The sequence below is a fragment of the Argentina anserina genome, chromosome 6 (genome assembly GCF_933775445.1).
Source record: "Argentina anserina chromosome 6, drPotAnse1.1, whole genome shotgun sequence".
NCBI classification, from domain to species: Eukaryota; Viridiplantae; Streptophyta; class Magnoliopsida; order Rosales; family Rosaceae; genus Argentina; species Argentina anserina.
In genome coordinates, this window is record NC_065877.1 from 15,158,860 (window position 1) to 15,176,944 (window position 18,085).

General features: G+C 34.7%; 1 protein-coding gene across 1 annotated transcript; it reads left to right on the forward strand.

The window, feature by feature from the left end:
• The first annotated feature begins 14,130 nt into the window (after positions 1-14,130).
• Positions 14,131-17,767, forward strand: LOC126798077 (target of rapamycin complex subunit LST8). Its single transcript, XM_050524910.1, has 11 exons — positions 14,131-14,210; positions 14,303-14,427; positions 14,695-14,796; positions 14,873-14,985; positions 15,073-15,142; positions 15,882-15,959; positions 16,722-16,838; positions 16,915-17,009; positions 17,078-17,157; positions 17,269-17,328; positions 17,419-17,767. Exons 2-11 carry the CDS (start codon positions 14,317-14,319, stop codon positions 17,544-17,546), a joined length of 954 nt encoding a protein of 317 aa, XP_050380867.1. The 5' UTR covers positions 14,131-14,210; positions 14,303-14,316; the 3' UTR covers positions 17,547-17,767.
• The last annotated feature ends 318 nt before the right edge of the window (positions 17,768-18,085 follow it).

Here is an 18,085-nt window from a genome sequence, read left to right on the forward strand (position 1 = left end):
CCTAAAATTTGTAACCTTAATTCCAAAATTTCATGCCATATAAGTAAATGAATTATGAATACATGTCTAATTTGTACCGTAATTCTATTTGGTATAATCTCGTCGAGTAATAATTTTGGAACACCCATAACATTATTCCTTTTGCCATTGGGACCTCGACAATTGCTTATATGACCTCTACTATTTTCTTAATTATTAGATTACATATGTATCATCTTATAAAAAGACAATTTTAGATATTAAATTCGATAAAAATAAAAATGTTTAATTATTTTATTTTTGTAATAATCATTCAATAATAATTAAAATAACCAAGGTTTAGGTTTAACGTGAAGACATCAAAGACACCACTATCTTCTACCTCCCAACCTCCAATTCTCAACATCATATACATACCTCCCTCTCTCTCTTCTACCAATTAAAATCTTTCATTTTTCCTAATATTATTTACTTGAAAATGAGTTTTCATTGTTAGACTCTTATAGTAATAATTAACTGGAGTTGATGTATTTTATTGATTACAATTGGTTGTTCTAATGATTACTTATTTGAATAAATTTGTCTAAACCGATATGTTGTGAAATCTTATTTACAGTTGAGCAAAGAATACAAGTTTAACAACATGTAGAGTTCGGAATGAATAATGAAATACAAAAAAAATGAAATGGATGTCTAGTGAGTGAATATACTTTTTGACTTTTTTAGACAACTCATATTAGTATAAAGATATTTTTTTCCGCTTAAAAAACAATGAATTTTTTTTTAAAGATGAATATATTCGTTGAACGCACGTGCATGCCAGGATGGTTATTACCTAAATAGCACGGATACATACACGATGGTCCGTATCGAATCGTATCCGATACGTAGACACGGCATATCGAATGTTTTTGGACACGGACACGTGGTGAACACATTAATTAAATATTATTTTAATATATATTTATTTATTTTAAAATTAATTTATAAATTTGAAGTATTTAGATGTATATATATGTCAAAGTGTGCATTAAAATGATGAAAACATAACTTGTTAAAATGACTAAGGACTTCATAAGTACCTTAGATAACCAAGGTTCGAATCCTACCACAAGCATTCTTATTTTTATCACGAGTTTCTCTTCTTATATATATTAAAGTGTGCATAAATATAACAAAAACTGAATCTGTTGAAATGGTTGAGGAGTTGTTGGGTGCCTTGGATGACCAAGTTTGAATCTCACCATAAACACTTTTATTTTTATCATGAGTTAGTGCGTGTCCGCGTGTCCGATGCGAATACTCGCATGTCTGGGCCGAGTTGGGGCGTGTCCGATGTAGATACTCGCGTGTCTGGGCTGTGTCCATTTCTGATACTCGTGTATGAGCGTATTCGGACGTGTCCGTGTCCATATTGGACACACGATACGGTAGCTGAGGGACGTGTCTGTGCTACCTAGGTTATTACATGTTCTATCAGATATCACCTCTTTCAAAATAAGACAAGATGTCATGGTGTATACACATAGTGATGCATAGGATAGGCCACTCATATTCAAATACTCCAGCTCAATGGCAAAGTATAATATAACCTAACATGCTATAGTTATATGAATTTTAAAGAAAAAAAACTAAAAAATAAGTTAGGACAAGCCCAACATGCTACCAGGACCGAACCTAAATTCATCTTGGGACAAGATCAACATTACAGGCAGACTAGCCTCGAGTCAACCAGCACATAGCCCAAGCCTTAACAACATAAAAGACATAGTTTATTCTAGAGGTAGCAAACGGACCGGTCCGGCCCATTTTAAGCGGACTAAAACCGTGCTCGTGTCGTGTTTGGGCTGACCCATTTATTTTTCGTGTCGAGCTCGGGCCAGTCTATTTGCTTAAATATTGAGCCCGGCCCGGCTCATGGCCCAATCCCATGTCGGGCCGGGAAACGAAGTGGGCCGGTCCGGCCCATTAATATAATAAAACACAATTAACATAAAAAAAATTGTGTAATTAGAATATTTATTTTATATAAATATTTAAAATAGTAAAATAAATAAAATATTACAACACATTTGATAATTGTTTTCTAAAATATTATATGTCAAAACTATGATTTTTTATCATTACTTTGATGATATTTATGAAATAATGTAGTTAAAATAATGAAATAATCAAGAGGTTTATATTTAAAAGGTCTAATATTCAATTCTGATTATTATAATTATTTAAATAAATAAATAAATATATATATAATAAAATATGTGTTTAACGGGCTGGCCCATGAATTTATCATGGCCAGCCTATAACGAGCTCGGGCTGAGCCCATGGTCTAAAATATCTAGACACAGTCTTGCACTCTTGCCCATTAAAATAACATGATCAGGCCGTGCCGAGCCGATTTCAAACAGGTCGTGTATGTGCCGAGTTCGGGCTTTTTGGGCTCACTTGCCACTTCTTGTGTGTTCCACCACTACACTGCCAGCTTCCTCTGCCGGCCATGATATCCCTACTCCGTTGTCGCCATCCAAATGTCGATAAGTCGCATATATATCTTCATTAAACCAGCCAGGACTTCCTGCAAGACAAAACTTCATAAAGGGCAAGCAAAATCGCACCAGACTGTCAATATGCTCCCTCAAACACCCAAAAACTAGCTTGATGTGATAGAGCTCATGGTAGTTGTTGCACATATCTAGAAGTAAAAACTCCTTTAATTTGGTCCCCAAACCACTTCTATGCCACAATCAAAATTGGTCAATGTGAATTGTTCGTGTAAATATCAATTTATAAAACTCGAATTATTGCTAAATTGGATAAAACTTTGTACATATGATTTTTACTATATATACCTAAATATTGAATGGCTTATGATGGAAATATTTGGCAGAAAAAATGAGCTAAAATTTGAACTTTTTTTTTTATAATTCCAAAGCAAAGCTTTGCTTTGGATTAAGGCTGATTATATTTACTTTGAAATTATAAAGTGAAGTACATTGTTTGACTCGATTTTCGATCACATTTCCATATCCTCCACCGTATAGATTTTAGAACATAATGTATATCTCACTCCCGTAAAGTTTCATCCAATTTGATGGTCGTTAATGTATTGAAACATTATTAAATCATTGAACGAACCAAAACTGTTTAACATGAATAATTCGTGTAAATCACGATTACGGAAGGTTAAACAATCATCAAATTGAACGAATTTTTGCACGACTGATTTATATATTATGTTCTAAGATACATATGGTGGAGATGTGAAAATGTAATAAAAAAATTGAGTCAAATAAAGAACTTCACCATGTAATTTTATAGCGAACCTTCGCTCTGGATATGAAGAGTATATATTACTTAAAACTTACATGAATTAAATTACATAAATTTTTTTTTGAAGAAAAACTTAGAACCATTAGATTTGGAACAATAATTATGATGAAATTTTGAGCAAATATTTCCTACTTCGGTCGAGGAATTCTAAACTAATTTAGCAATTTTTAAGGAATGTTAAATTCAGAAACAATTACATGATTTGACAAAAAATTGAACGATGTGTACATATATATAGCCATATATGTGACATACATGGCATAACACCTAGAATTATGACTGTATGTGGTTCTGAGTAAATTTCTTCAGACGAATCTGAGATCAGAACCGTGTTCCTTTTCTAATTTGACTTTTATATTTTAGTGGGTATGAACTGCTTCAGCTCTCAGTTCTATTTACTTCAAAATTTAGTACATACGTACCACATATCTTTATAATTCAAATTAAATTGAAATGCACAATTTGATCCTTTGATGAAAGAGAGAATACAATGTTTATTTATATTGTTTTTGAAATAGAGGGTTTATGTTTATTTATAAGAGTGATAAATGTTCGTCGTCATAGAAGATAATGACTAATTACAGTTCGTCTGATAAGTTAGAAGCTAAATGACAAAGGCTTAACGTTCGTCGTTTTGGTACTTAAGCCACGGCGCACAAACAACGAAATGTATGTCGTTTTGGTGATCATACGAGGAAAGTGGGCTCTTAGCCGATGAAAACAATTCGTCGCTTTAGACTTTTTTCTGGTAGTGGTGGCTACTTTGCAAGACTTACTAAATGAAACTGTTGAATATAACGGAGATGACACATTAAATCTAAACCTTTGAATACAAATACTTGAAATAATTTCAGAAATACGTCTCTTTACAAAAAAGTACTAAATCAGACACTAACTGGCAAATAGTGTTTTAAAAGCTGCGATATTAGTATATCTCTGAATAGAGAAGTTTTAAATACACACCCCTAATTACTTAATACACATACATATTTTTCTAGGTTTCAAATCAAATTTCATATGAATGAGAAATGACCAAAACATACCTCTAACTAAGAAAATAAATTTTGAGAAACTAATAATGTAAGAAATTAAGTAAGTTTTTGCAAGGAAAGAGATTACATGTATTTAATGAAAAATTAAGTGGAAAATTTTGATTATCAATTCATCCATTTATTTCTTTCTTAAAAATATCATAATTTCCTAAGTTAGAATGTCAAACCAACGTAATTTATGTTAAGACATTATGATTTTCTCATATTTTTACTCAAAAAAAATCTTCTCATTTTATTAAATTACAAATTTACTCTTCGTAAAAAAAATCGATGATGAATATGAAGAATAGGTAAATATAATTATCAAACACAAAGAAGAATATATTTATCGTTTTTCATGTTTAAGGATTCGAAGAACAATAATATGTAAGAATTTCTTGATAATCAATATATATTGACCTGTATAAAATTTCAATATATCTTTGTACATATTAATTATATGAAACATTTATATATAAAAAATCATATGAAATTATAAGTATTTTAGGCACTTTGGGTTGTGTATCTAGTACAAAATTAGAATGATAAATAAAATGAGTGGTATATTAAATAATAGGTGTGTATTAAGTATTTAGGGATATGTATTTAAAATTTCTCATCTGAATATGCAGACTATTTCTTTGAAAGCAAAAACATATCTTGCTCTAACAATTCAAACCGACTAAAGCAAAAGCAATAAGAGAAATCACCGATGAAGTTACAGAGTGTCCAACACTATTTATATATATATATTATAGTCCAAAAGCCGAAGGAAACTAGCTAGGATTCCTAGGAGAGAAGTGAAATCTAAACTGCAGGTTTGACATGAAAATTACCCTGAAAATTACCCGCCCTTATCTATCTATAGCTAATGTAGGCATACTTCGACAACTAAATTGTTCTAATTTGTAGTGCTCATGTTGAATATGTGTATTTGTACCGATATATAATGAAATAGTTATGGTTTTGAAGTTTCATTCAAATTCCAAGTACGTTAAGTCATTATAATATTTCACCCTCGATCTCTACCGTACAATATCATTATAAGAGTCATCTTTGTCATTGTCTATCACACACCTCACATACAAACATCTCGATCATTTCATTGATTTGAGTAACGGAAAATTTTAAAGAAATATTGACCATTGAGAATTAAGGTTACTTAATTTTTGAAACTATCACAATAGTAAATAAAGTTGAAAACTAAACCTAATATATCTACATCTATTAACTTTTCCGTTAGTTTCTATGTTTTCCATCATATTTGTAGGGGCATACTCGTCTCTTCCTCTATTCAATAAGGATTGCCAAATAAAAGTAGAGTCCCAGACCCAGTCTCTCTATTTTGGTTGATTAGGAGAGATTTAGGAGACACCAATTCGAAATTGTATGTGACATTCTCAGCGAGAGTATATATTGGCTGCAATCCCCCTGTCCATCAGTTTTCAGTTGAAGAAGAAGAAAGGATGGAAGAATAACAATTAACAAGAGGGAATGAACTACAGACATGTACTACCACCACTAGAATTCATATACTACTTCATCATAATTTTAGAATTATGGTTTGAAATATCGTAGTGATCCCTGAAGCTTTTAAATTTACAAAATGCAATTGCAAAGGTTAGAGATGAAACAATTAGAGTGCATAGACTCATCATCCATATGGCTGATTACACCTCCATAGTCGTCATACCTTCCAATCAGTAGCTGACCCAATCATCCAATGATCCAATAGACAACATCCTTCATGTAGATTTCAAAGCCACTCGGGATGAGTGTTATCTCTTCCTCTCTTGCTCCACATCCCCAATCTGTAAAGCAAAAGAACACAATAATATCAAATGAAGAGAGAGATCAGAGATTGCATAGGTGGATCATGAAGCAGAATCAAAGACATAGGGTGGGGTTCTGTTAGATCTTGAACAAGAAACAGAATATGAGGCAAGGGGGCTTAGTGTCGGCGACCTTGGCGGTGATGCACGAAGATGGAGAAGACGTGAATGATCACGCTGTTGGTGTGGGTGAGGCTAAAGTTTCGAAGAGGATCACAGTTGGGTGTCGGAGAATATGGCTGGGGGTTCGATCTCTGCCTGAGAGGTTGCTTGGTCAGAGCAGCAAAAATAAACAGTGGAGGAGGAGAATACTGAGTTAGGAATGCCAAAATAGGCATAAATACCAATTTGCACCTCAAATTTGGTCGAAATTGTCAATTTATACCCCGAACTTGCATTTGAGTCAATTTACCTCCTAAACTTGGTAAAAATTGCCGATTTACACCACAAACTTGTATTTGAGTCAATTTACCTCCTAAACTTGGTAAAAATTACCGATTTGCACCCCATTCGTTAAATTTAACTGTTTCTATCCAATTTTGCGTCACATGTCATGCATTTAAGGGGTAGTATTGTCATTATATATTTATTCATATTGAATAATGAAATAAATTAATAAAATTATTTAAGAGGAACACTTGCTACAATGTTTGTTTTTTCGAAACATGTTATTGATTTATATATTTATTATTTTATGTGATATGGTATGTTAAAAGATATTAGAAAAATATAAATAAATAAATACATTGAAAATTAAAAATAAATGTGTGTTCCGAGAGAATTACTATTCTACCATTGTGTGTGTCTTAGTCTTATTAGATTTTCTGTTAGATAGATTCGCATCTCTGTAATAGATTAGGACTCTGAATCCTACGAGATTGTGGTTATGTAATGCTTATATATTGGTCTCATTATCAATAAATAAACGGTTACGTTCTGTTCTATTACGTCGTTATTATTCTCGTTTTGTTCATCCTCCAACAATGTGTACATATAAAAATATATTTATACACAACACACTATATTTGAATGGGTGGGTATATTGAATATATAATTCAAAGTAGGGTTAAGTAGGTAGAAAAAAAGATGTAAATAAATAATTTGATTAACAAAATAATCCTCATTTTAAAGAATATTTTTATTTTTTTTTTAAGAAAAAAAATATATATAATGACAATACTACCCCTTAAATGCATGACATGTGACGCAAAATTGGATAGAAACAGTGAAATTTAACGGATGGGGTGCAAATCAGCAATTTTTACCAAGTTTAGGAGGTAAATTGACTCAAATGTAATTTCGGGGTGCAAATTGACAATTTCAACCAAGTTTAGGGTGCAAATCGGCATTTATGCCTGTCAAAATATGTGTTTACCCTTCACTTAGATGATAATGACATACTCCGTAAACAAGGAGTTAACGGCATGTATGTAAACCAAGTCGATTTCTATAGTTTATTTAGCATTGTGATAGTATCGAAAGTTAGGTAACTTTAATTTTCAGTGGGTAATATTTCATGTGATATTCTTAATTTGAGTAATTGAATCCTCATTGTGTTCATTTACTGGATCGTATGTACATACTGTAGAATCACAACCATATTTCGTTGTTGAGGTTCCAAATTGAATTCATCTGTTTCACTACTACATTCGAGAATAAGAAAAGGGTATGAACGTAAAGTTATTTATGGTCAGAAATCTCACTTCAAGGCACCCATCCCAACTAGACGACCTAGATCGAGTTTCACAGAATGTGTGTCTTGTTGATCTTATATTCATTTCAAAACCTACATGAATCCAAAACATCATGTTTAGTTAATTTAGAGAGAAGTCCAACATTTCCATTGATGCGCGAGCACAGCTGGTCGGTTGAGTTGAGCCAACTGCATGCGATATTGATACTGTCGCAAACTGCATAATTGTACGTACCCCATATCTACATGATGCCCTCTATACCCTAAACCAGCCTCTTCCACAGTATTATATATCTGCAGGTCACCATCTACTGAACTACTGTATTAAATTTAATTAACACCAGTCAAATTAAAAAAACACTTAAACTGTGTAGTTTACACCATTAGATTTGCCTGGGATCCACACGCAGCTGTATTTTGTTTTACTCGCCCAAAAGATAGACCATGACTGGAATGAAACCCTAGGTCGTCGATCGTCTCAGATTTGAGGAGGTAAATATTTGGGGAAGAAAGGTTTCTGGTAATAGTATCGATCGATCGACCAAGCAGAGGGACACAGAGAATCTGCTATAACTTGTCGATCTGTAGTACCATAACCATAAGATACCCATGTATGTGGGTTTCGCAACTTCCCTCGCTCCTTACCATCCATGTATTTATACAGTGCGTGTATAGAGATATGGGTATACATGCATTTTAATGATTAATCGTTTTCTGCAAAACTTTTCAAACGGCATATATACATGCAGACATAGGTACGGTCAAGTCCCCTTCATAAACAGTGAGGAGGGCCTCACTCCTGTAACAATCCAATTGATTATTGATTCGGCACATTCTTGAACAATTTGGCTATTTAGTTTCTGTACAAGAAAACACACCAATGACACCATGGTCCCTTGAAACACCACTGCTCCGACTAATTGATCATCTATAGAGCGACTCAGCCACCGGTAAATTTGGTATGTGACATCATCGATCAAAATCTAATTATTTACCGGAGTAAAAGCACAAAATATACCACGTACATTCACTAGTAAAGTTGGCCAAAACAAACTTGAAACTGAGGGGCAATAAGAACATCTATTCTATATGAGCCAAATCAGCCAATAAAATTGAAAAAGATTTATCTCGTCGAAATCCTCGGTGAATTTTGTTCTGTTCCATGATCAAACAAGGTTAGTTTCGATTTACAAAGATATAATATACCCGACTGCATGCACATTATTTCCTGAAAGTTATAAAACAGAAACCCGATGATATAAAATTATAAATTTTAATTAATTATGCTAATACTACGTACGTACTCTAGCTACTCGGTAGCTCGTGCTAACTGAGGAATAGATCGAGTGGCTTAGCTTTCTCAGATCGATAATGGCCAAAACGACCCTACAAAACTGTATATGAGATACTGTTTTTCCACAGTAGTATTCCAAATGCTGTATATGATCGATCAGAATGAAATTGAAGGTGAAATGATGATTGCCAAGCAGAAAAGCCTAAAATAATCGCACACAAGTACATCAAGACATAAATATTTTCCGAGTTTCTGACTTAACTTCTTGCGGATCAAAAAGGCAAAATTTTAAAAGTGGTCTACAAACTATGGATGACTCTGAATATTGGTGTATGATATATTAAAATTACAAGATTGGTACATCATCTATCCAAATCGGCCTAGTTTATGTACATAGTGTTAAGATCTCCGTCAACCAACATGAACTTGGTCAAAATTGCAGGGGTATAATGGTCACCTAATCATCTTCCTCCCAACTGGGGGAGCGGGCTGGGAGGCACATTTGCATGGCGGGAAATGAGCGGTGCTTCAGATATGGGTTCGCGGTGGAGAAGAAGACATGGTTTAGCTCTGTATAGACACCAGAACTAATAAATATGATGCAGCACTTGAGGCGTAAAGCACAGATGAATCTATTTGTTGTATCACCATTACAAACAAACCTCAGGAATTCTCTTATAACCGGATGCCTCAGCTGCATCAGAAACTTATCCATCTTCTGACTATTCCTCTTCTTCACATATCAGTGTATGTTGTATCAGCTGGAAACTCGAAGTTTGAGACAAAGAAGTGGTCTTACTTGAACCCTCGCTGCCCAAATTATGTTTATCTAACTCAGTCATTGTTAGATGATTCATTACTTCTCTGTCTTCCTTAAATTTATGATTCATTGTGGGGGATGGGGTGTAGCTATTGCATGGTTTTCATTTCCAGCAAGTATGCGTGTAATTAATTTGTTGGAGAGGAGAGATTCAACATCTAAGAAGTGACAAAGAAAATAAAGTTTATAAGTGGGTGGATAATAACCAATTGTACCGAGGCCTTTTGTGATTAAAACCCAACACCTGTGAGGTGGCTAAGTTGGGACAATATCGGTACAGTTGGTCCACGGGCCACACTTTTCGCTGTTTAACATGGTATCAGAGCGAGTCCCTCTCCAGTCGCGCCTCCAATTTGCCGTGGGCCCGAGTTGGGTGCCACTTTATCATGTCATCGGAGAGTTTCCGATTGGATGGTCACTAAGTGTCGTTGGTTACTGGACCTTGGTTTATTTCGTCACAGTATGTGGGATGTTAATCTGTCACGTGCAGACTTAAAAATTAGGTTGCACATGAGGGGGCGTGTTGGAGAGGAAAGATCCCACATCTAAGATGTGACAAAGAAAATAAAGTTTATAAGTGGGTGAATAATAACCAATTGTACCGAGACCTTTTGTGATTAAAACCCAACACCTGTGAGGTTGCTAAGTTGGGACAATATCGGTACAGTTGGTCCACGGGCCACACTTGTCGCTGTTTAACATAATTAAATACAGGTTTATTGAATAACGCAAGTATCACCTGATTTACACAAAGAGGAACCTGCAATTGTTAATGGATGTCAGAACTCTGTTATATTATACGGCAATATATAAACCATAAAGCCACTAATTGCCAAACTTACCCTGCTTAGATCATTTGATACACTGTAAACAGTTGGTATTAAACTAATGAATTGAGAGACCGATAGTTTTACTTGCTTGAATTCAATTTAAAGAACAAATCCATACTCTAGAATTGAACCATATTGGAACTGGAATGGAGCTGGGATTCATGTGATTAGTTAAATGGAGGAAGATGATGAGGTGACCATAATACCCCTGCAAATTTGATTAAGACCACGGTGACTGACGGCGATCTTAACGCCATGTACACAAACTAGGCCGATTTGGATAGATGATGTACCAATCTTGTACTTTTAATATATCATACACCAATATTCTTAGTCATCCATAATCGGTGGACTGTTTTTAAAAAACTTTCGATCAGAAATGATGTTGAACCAACACGTACTATTTACCCACTTCACTCATTATTAGTTTATTACAAGGATAGTGAAATAGAAAGAGCTTCATATATATGTTTTTATGTTGTTTAACAAAAAAAAAAGTTTTTATGTGGTAGGCTCTTGTTTTATCTATGACTGGAAATTAGGTGATTGCAGTAACGTTTCTTCCCATTTTTAGTGAGAATTCAGCACTAGTCCAAATGCTTTATCAATCTCAGTCTCCGTTATGTGGTATATAACTATATATTGGGATTGTGCGGCTGGATAAAAATGACGAGTGCAAGTAAAGTATAATCCTAATTAAGGATGAACTTAAACATATAATTAAGCTGCCCGAAGTTAGTTTAAATTCATCAATAACTAGTTGGAAATCGAATGAAGGAGTGCATATGCAAGTACACTGTGACAAAGTGTTCATGCTATTATGTGTGTCTGACATCCATCATGAAGCTAAGACATGCTCAGACCTGATTCTAATTATTATAACTCGTTTAATTGCAAAAATTTCATGCAAGTACTAAATTAAAAGAAAACGTAAAATGGAGGAATGATTTAACAGTATCTCATATGAATTCCTCAACACCTCAAATTCTCCTGTCGGTCAATGAAAGACAAATCATGTTTAATCTCAATGGCTAGTTACGAATAACAACTACAAATCACTCGACTTAGCGTGATATAAGAGTAACTAAATTAACAAATTAATAATTAGTAACAAAACACACTAGAAACACAAAACCGTGTACTTAATTATAGGACCACCAAATTCAAACCCTCATTGGTACCAGCTTCTATCAAATATATATCATCTTTTTCAGTTCGATCTCTTCGGAGTTGAGAAAGAGGCAAGCAGCTCTTTGGTTCCAGTCCAACATTTAAGCACAATTTCAGTATATAACACATAAATTGCATGAAGAAAACATGATCGATCGGAGTGGGGTGGGAAACACTATGTATATATGTGTGGTCCATCTCCATGTGCATCTATATATAATGTGCAACTCGATTCTAATATTAATCGATGTATGTGTACGATTAGCTAGCTAGGTTAGAATAACATTATCAGGCGAATTTCAGATCCTGCAGCTTGTAAAAAAAAAAACAAGAAGGAGATTGATGAGTAATGAAGGAGGGATGGGAAGGGAACCCTAGAGGTGGTGTGATGTTGACCAGAGATGATCCCATACTGTGCTTTAATATTTCATGATCGAAACCCTATCTAGCTTCTTTATATAGTTTCATTTTTCCGAGACAGCACGAGTGAGGATGTGTTGGTATTTGCATGGTAATTACTAAGAAACTTTGATTGTAGGTTGTCCACTTTGAGTTTCCATGTCCATGTCTTGCTTTTGTTTCTGTCATTTCCAAAACATCTCTGTCCTAATATTGCAAATCCCTATAACCATAAAGATGGACTCTTTTTTTTGTCTGAATAAAAAAGGACTTTGATGAGTACATATTAATTCACTCTAGCTAGTTTAGGACTTCGTTATTTTAATTTCTTAACTTAGCAAATGGAGTTAATGTCACGGCGCGGGAAAGCTTGTAAGAGACATGATACTACTGGACAAATATATGAACGTACTCTTGGAGAATACAAATTGAGATTTTGAGACATTCTCCATTTTACAATAAATCTCTGTCTACATCAAAACATAAACTACTCAATTAGAGTTAAGTCGATCCGAGTTGTTCTTATCTATGAATGATAGGCAAGAGATCATAAGTTTATGACTTAAATTGTGACTCGACAAGAATTTGATCATACTCCATGTTTTCTTGTTCGTTTCACACTTTCACCGTTTATGTTTATTTTAGATCATAATTGAATTCATAACCGAATGAACCTTTCCTACATTGGTCAATTTCATCAAAATGAGCACGTATGAATTCAACATAGACAAGTAATTGGGACGCATGAGCCTCCATCTGGAGCCCATTCCATGCATATGAGTGTTACACCCTTGCTAAGGGCCTAATAACATAGGCTAAAACGCGCGCGCATGGTATGGTACCACCTTGCACCATGTCAATGTGTGAGAAACGTGAGGCAAGGAAAGTCAAGTGGGAAGTCAGTATAAGCAAGAACCAAATACCTTAGATGTCATGCAATAGGATGATTAAACCTGAAAATTTTACGATATTTTGTGTGGTATGCACCGGAAGTTTTTATTTTCGGTGAATAGAAGAATGTGCAACAACATAATTTAAGAGGGAAAGTTCTAGCGAGAGGCCAGCACAACCGTAGGACTAAAGTAACGATGAAAACTTAAGATATGAACAAAATTAAAACAAGTTAATTACTTTTATTAATTAGTATGGTGAAATTGTCACACCCTAAATTTAATTACACATCATGACTTACTTTTCACTGCATAAACATTATGTGAAGAAATTCGTAAAGAAGAGACTTGGGTTATGGTTTCGGTCTAGCGTGGAAGAAGCTATCGTATATGACACAAGGCTTTTCTTTGAGGTTTTTAATATATTAATTTGTATTTAGTTTGAGCATAAGTGATTACTGTGAACTTGTTTAAATTGTCAAATTTACAATCCTAGCTAATGTTAGCCTACTTGCTACAATTACATCCACTTGAAAGTTTCAAGATTAAGCAATTTGCTTCCTAAATTTTCAAATTAGCTAGCTGATGTTTCAAAATAGAAGATGCCTAAAATACCTAAAAATATGTCACATAGAGTTAACGTCGTTATTGATGTTGGGTATGAAAAGTGGTTCATACTAGTGAATAGTGAGGTATAAAATTGAGGTATTGTTTGGGTAATTCTCCCAATTTAAAATCTAAAAGAAAAAAAAAAGACCAACTTTAAAAAAAGCTTGTGAAAACAGAAAACTATAAAGCGAGGCCCACAAAATTCCAGCGCAGTTTGGAGCTCTCTCCAAACCAAACCCCCCCCCCCCCCCCCCCCCCCTCCAAAACCCTGATTCAAGTACCAATCTCCCATCCATACAATCCCAAATTCAACTCTTTGATTTTATGAACAGGGTATTCAATCTCAACCCCACTTGGTTTTTCTCGGATTCATGTTTCAGTTATGTCGTTGTCTGTTTGATTAGTTGAGTTTTGATCGCTATCAGAAAGAGAAGCTACGATGAGCCAACAACCGTCGGTGATACTTGCGACGGCGAGCTATGATCACACCATTCGCTTCTGGGAGGCCAAAAGTGGCCGCTGCTACCGAACCATCCAATACCCTGATTCAGTTAGTCCCTCACTTTATATACTAATTTGTTTCTACTTATGTTGTATATGTGAACCTGTTAAATACAATGTTTTATCATAGAATGTTGTGATCAAGAGAGTTGTAAGTCAAATATAACAGTTTGGAATTGTTGGTTTTCGAGTTTCGTGTACTTTTGATGATTGTTTGTTCATGTTTTTGTCTGGAGAGTTTAGAGCATTTCTGATGGATGTATTTGATGTTGAGTGAATTAATGATGGATCTGATTGGGATGTTTGTAATGTGTAGCAAGTAAATAGGCTCGAGATAACCCCGGATAAGCGGTTCCTAGCTGCAGCGGGCAATCCTCATATTCGATTGTTTGATGTTAATTCAAACAGCCCTCAGCCGGTTTGTCTCTATCATTCAGTTTTGTTGTCCATCCTTCACTTTATGAGTGTTTAATTTTCGTATAATTGTATTCCAGGTGATGAGCTATGATTCACATACAAATAACGTGATGGCAGTGGGGTTTCAATGTGATGGGAACTGGATGTATTCAGGTTCTGAGGACGGAACAGTAAAAATTTGGGATTTGAGGTAATATTTGGAAGTTCTGTTACCTAAGTTTCTACTATCAAGTTGTTTTCCCCGTAGTTGGCATCTAATGTGTTGTTGTAATCACAGAGCTCCAGGTTGCCAAAGGGAATATGAAAGCCGTGCAGCTGTTAACACTGTTGTGCTGCACCCAAATCAGGTTAAGCATTGTATCTGCCTTGTCATGTGTTAGACATAAATATATAATTGTGTCGTGGTCTTTACATTTATGCTGATGTCAAGATAAATAAGTAGGAATTGAAGTAGCGTGGCTATTGTTTGTGCATAAAAGTTTTTATTTTTTTATTTCTGTCACATAGATTATTGTGTTTCTTTCTTTCAAAAAGATCTCCAAGACATTGTGGGATTAGTCGGATTTTATTTAGCTTACTTGGATTGTACCAAATGGAAGTTTGTAAACATTGGCCAGTTAAACAAAAATATTTATTTAAGTGAATATTTATTTGCATCAATTATTTCTATAGGATTGAAGTGAATATTTATTTACTTTTTTCAAAATATGCTGCTAGCGTATACTTTAGATTAAGAATTATGAGACTGTCTATATTCACCAACTGCACTTTGACCTATCTTGAGGTAGGTTTAAGAATTAACTAATGTCTCAAGTTGTTGCTTCTGGGACAGCGGCGATCTCTGTTACCATTGTGCTCTTTAAATTTTTTTTTTTTGGGGGTTTGGGGGGGTGAGTGTTGTCATTATGCTTCCTCAGACCCATTTTAACATGTTGCTCTAAATGTATAACTGAATATATTTGAAACATTCATTTTCAGTGACCAAGTAACTTTAATGGACACTTTATTTCATAGCTTGCTTATCGTGTAATTTTGATTGTTTGTCCATATTTTGAAGATAATATATTTATATGAGTGGTTTTGCAGACTGAACTAATATCTGGGGACCAAAATGGCAATATCCGTGTTTGGGATCTGACAGCGAATTCTTGCAGTTGTGAATTGGTATGATTCACCATATAGAACTATTGTATTTCCTGTATAAGTGAATATATACATCCTATGATGATTTATTGAAAATGTTGATATTTTGTTTTTATCTTCATCACAATTTTGAATGCTATACTTTTCTAAAAGATTTTGTTCGGCAGATGCCTGCATTCATGTGATCACCTATAGTTTTGGTAGGTTTAGGGAAAAGAGAAAATTGTACTATCTTGTACATGTGTTGCATTATTTTACATACTGGTTTGTGTGTGTGTGTGTGTGTGTGTGTTTAACCATAAAAGAAATTGATATATAAGAACAAAGTGGTGCCCAGTATTCTGTAGATATGGATGGTAAGTAGGAAAGTGATTGCTTATAGTACAGTAGTTACTTTGGATAAAAATGGGAAGCTGCGGTGCTAAGCATATCACTACCCTTCTATACTTTCATTGAAACCTGATGACAAGTTTTCTGATTAGAAAACCTGATGATATTTGTATGCAAGTGAGGTTGGTCTTTGGTGATAAAAGTTTGACATGTGAAGGTCCCGCCAAAACAAGTTATTTACTTATTTTATAGGGTATAGGTTGAAGGAATATCTTAAGTTGTATAGACTCAATTATCAAATGACATGAACAAATCCCAGAATCCCGTCTTTTTACTTGTGAGAACGAATCCCAGAATCCAGTCATTTTACTTGTGAAAGCAGTGCACAACTGCACACTCTTTCACCCCTATATGAGTAGGTTCAACATGAAAGTATCTTTCACATGATCCTAGGTTCCAGAAGTGGATACTGCTGTAAGGTCATTAACAGTTATGTGGGATGGGAGCTTGGTTGTTGCAGCAAATAATCATGGGACATGCTATGTTTGGCGCCTATTGCGAGGGACACAGGTAATATCTACAGCTCGTTCACTTTATTAATCAATATTGCCTTGATTATTTTGATGCCGAGCACATTTTCTTCCAGACTATGACAAATTTTGAGCCACTTCATAAGCTTCAAGCACACAAGGGATACATCCTCAAATGTCTACTTTCACCTGAGTTCTGTGAACCCCACAGGTTTGATTTCTAAAGTAACAGCCAATACATGTCATTGGGATAATTTTTTTGATGATTTATACTTTCAGATATCTAGCCACTGCTTCTTCTGACAACACTGTCAAGATATGGAACGTTGATGGCTTCACATTAGAAAAAACTCTAGAAGGTATCTGTCTTACAAAACTCTCCCAAAGTTCTAACATTTACTTTACTCTACAAACCTGATGATTGCTTAATTTTTTTAAGCTATATAATAAATTATTTCCTTACTTCCTAGGGCATCAACGGTGGGTTTGGGACTGTGTTTTCTCCGTCGATGGTGCCTACCTTATTACAGGTAACTTTTTTTTTCCTGATGTGTGCGATAAGTGTGCATCTCAATTCTGTTATGATAATGATAATGATAATACAATACTTGTCATTGCAGCTTCCTCTGATACAACAGCAAGGCTTTGGAACTTGTCCACTGGAGAAGATATAAGGGTGTATCAGGGGCATCACAAAGCAACCATTTGTTGTGCGCTACATGATGGAGCTGAACCTGGTCCATCATGAACCTGGATGCCACCTAATGCATTTATGAATCGTGTATTAGAAAAAAAAAACTATTGTTTCGAATGAAAAAAATTTCATATCTCATTGTTCAAAAATAAAGAATCTTCCTTCAGAATTATCACTTTATTGTGTATTGACTGATTTGGTAGGCAGAAATCAAATAATGTGCGAATTTCTTCAATCTATTCTCCTAATGTTGAATTTATTTTCTAATTCTAATTCGAACCTGCAGTCCTTGGTACCATTAATTTTAAACAACCGAGATTATTCTCATGAGTACTAAGATGTGCAGCAACTCGACATGATGATCTTGCACCTTGGAGGCGTTTCCATGTTTTTAAAGGTTTTAACTATGTTGAAGTGGAAGGTGATTCCAAACTCGTCAAAAATGTTGTGAATGGTGTTTGTACTCCGCCTTGGAGGCTCACAAACACCATTAGAGAATAGAGATGCTACAGACCAAAAAAAAAAGAATAGAGATGCTAGAAAATTGCTTCAAGTTTTTCGCCCAACTATGTTGCCTATTCTGTCGCCAGCCT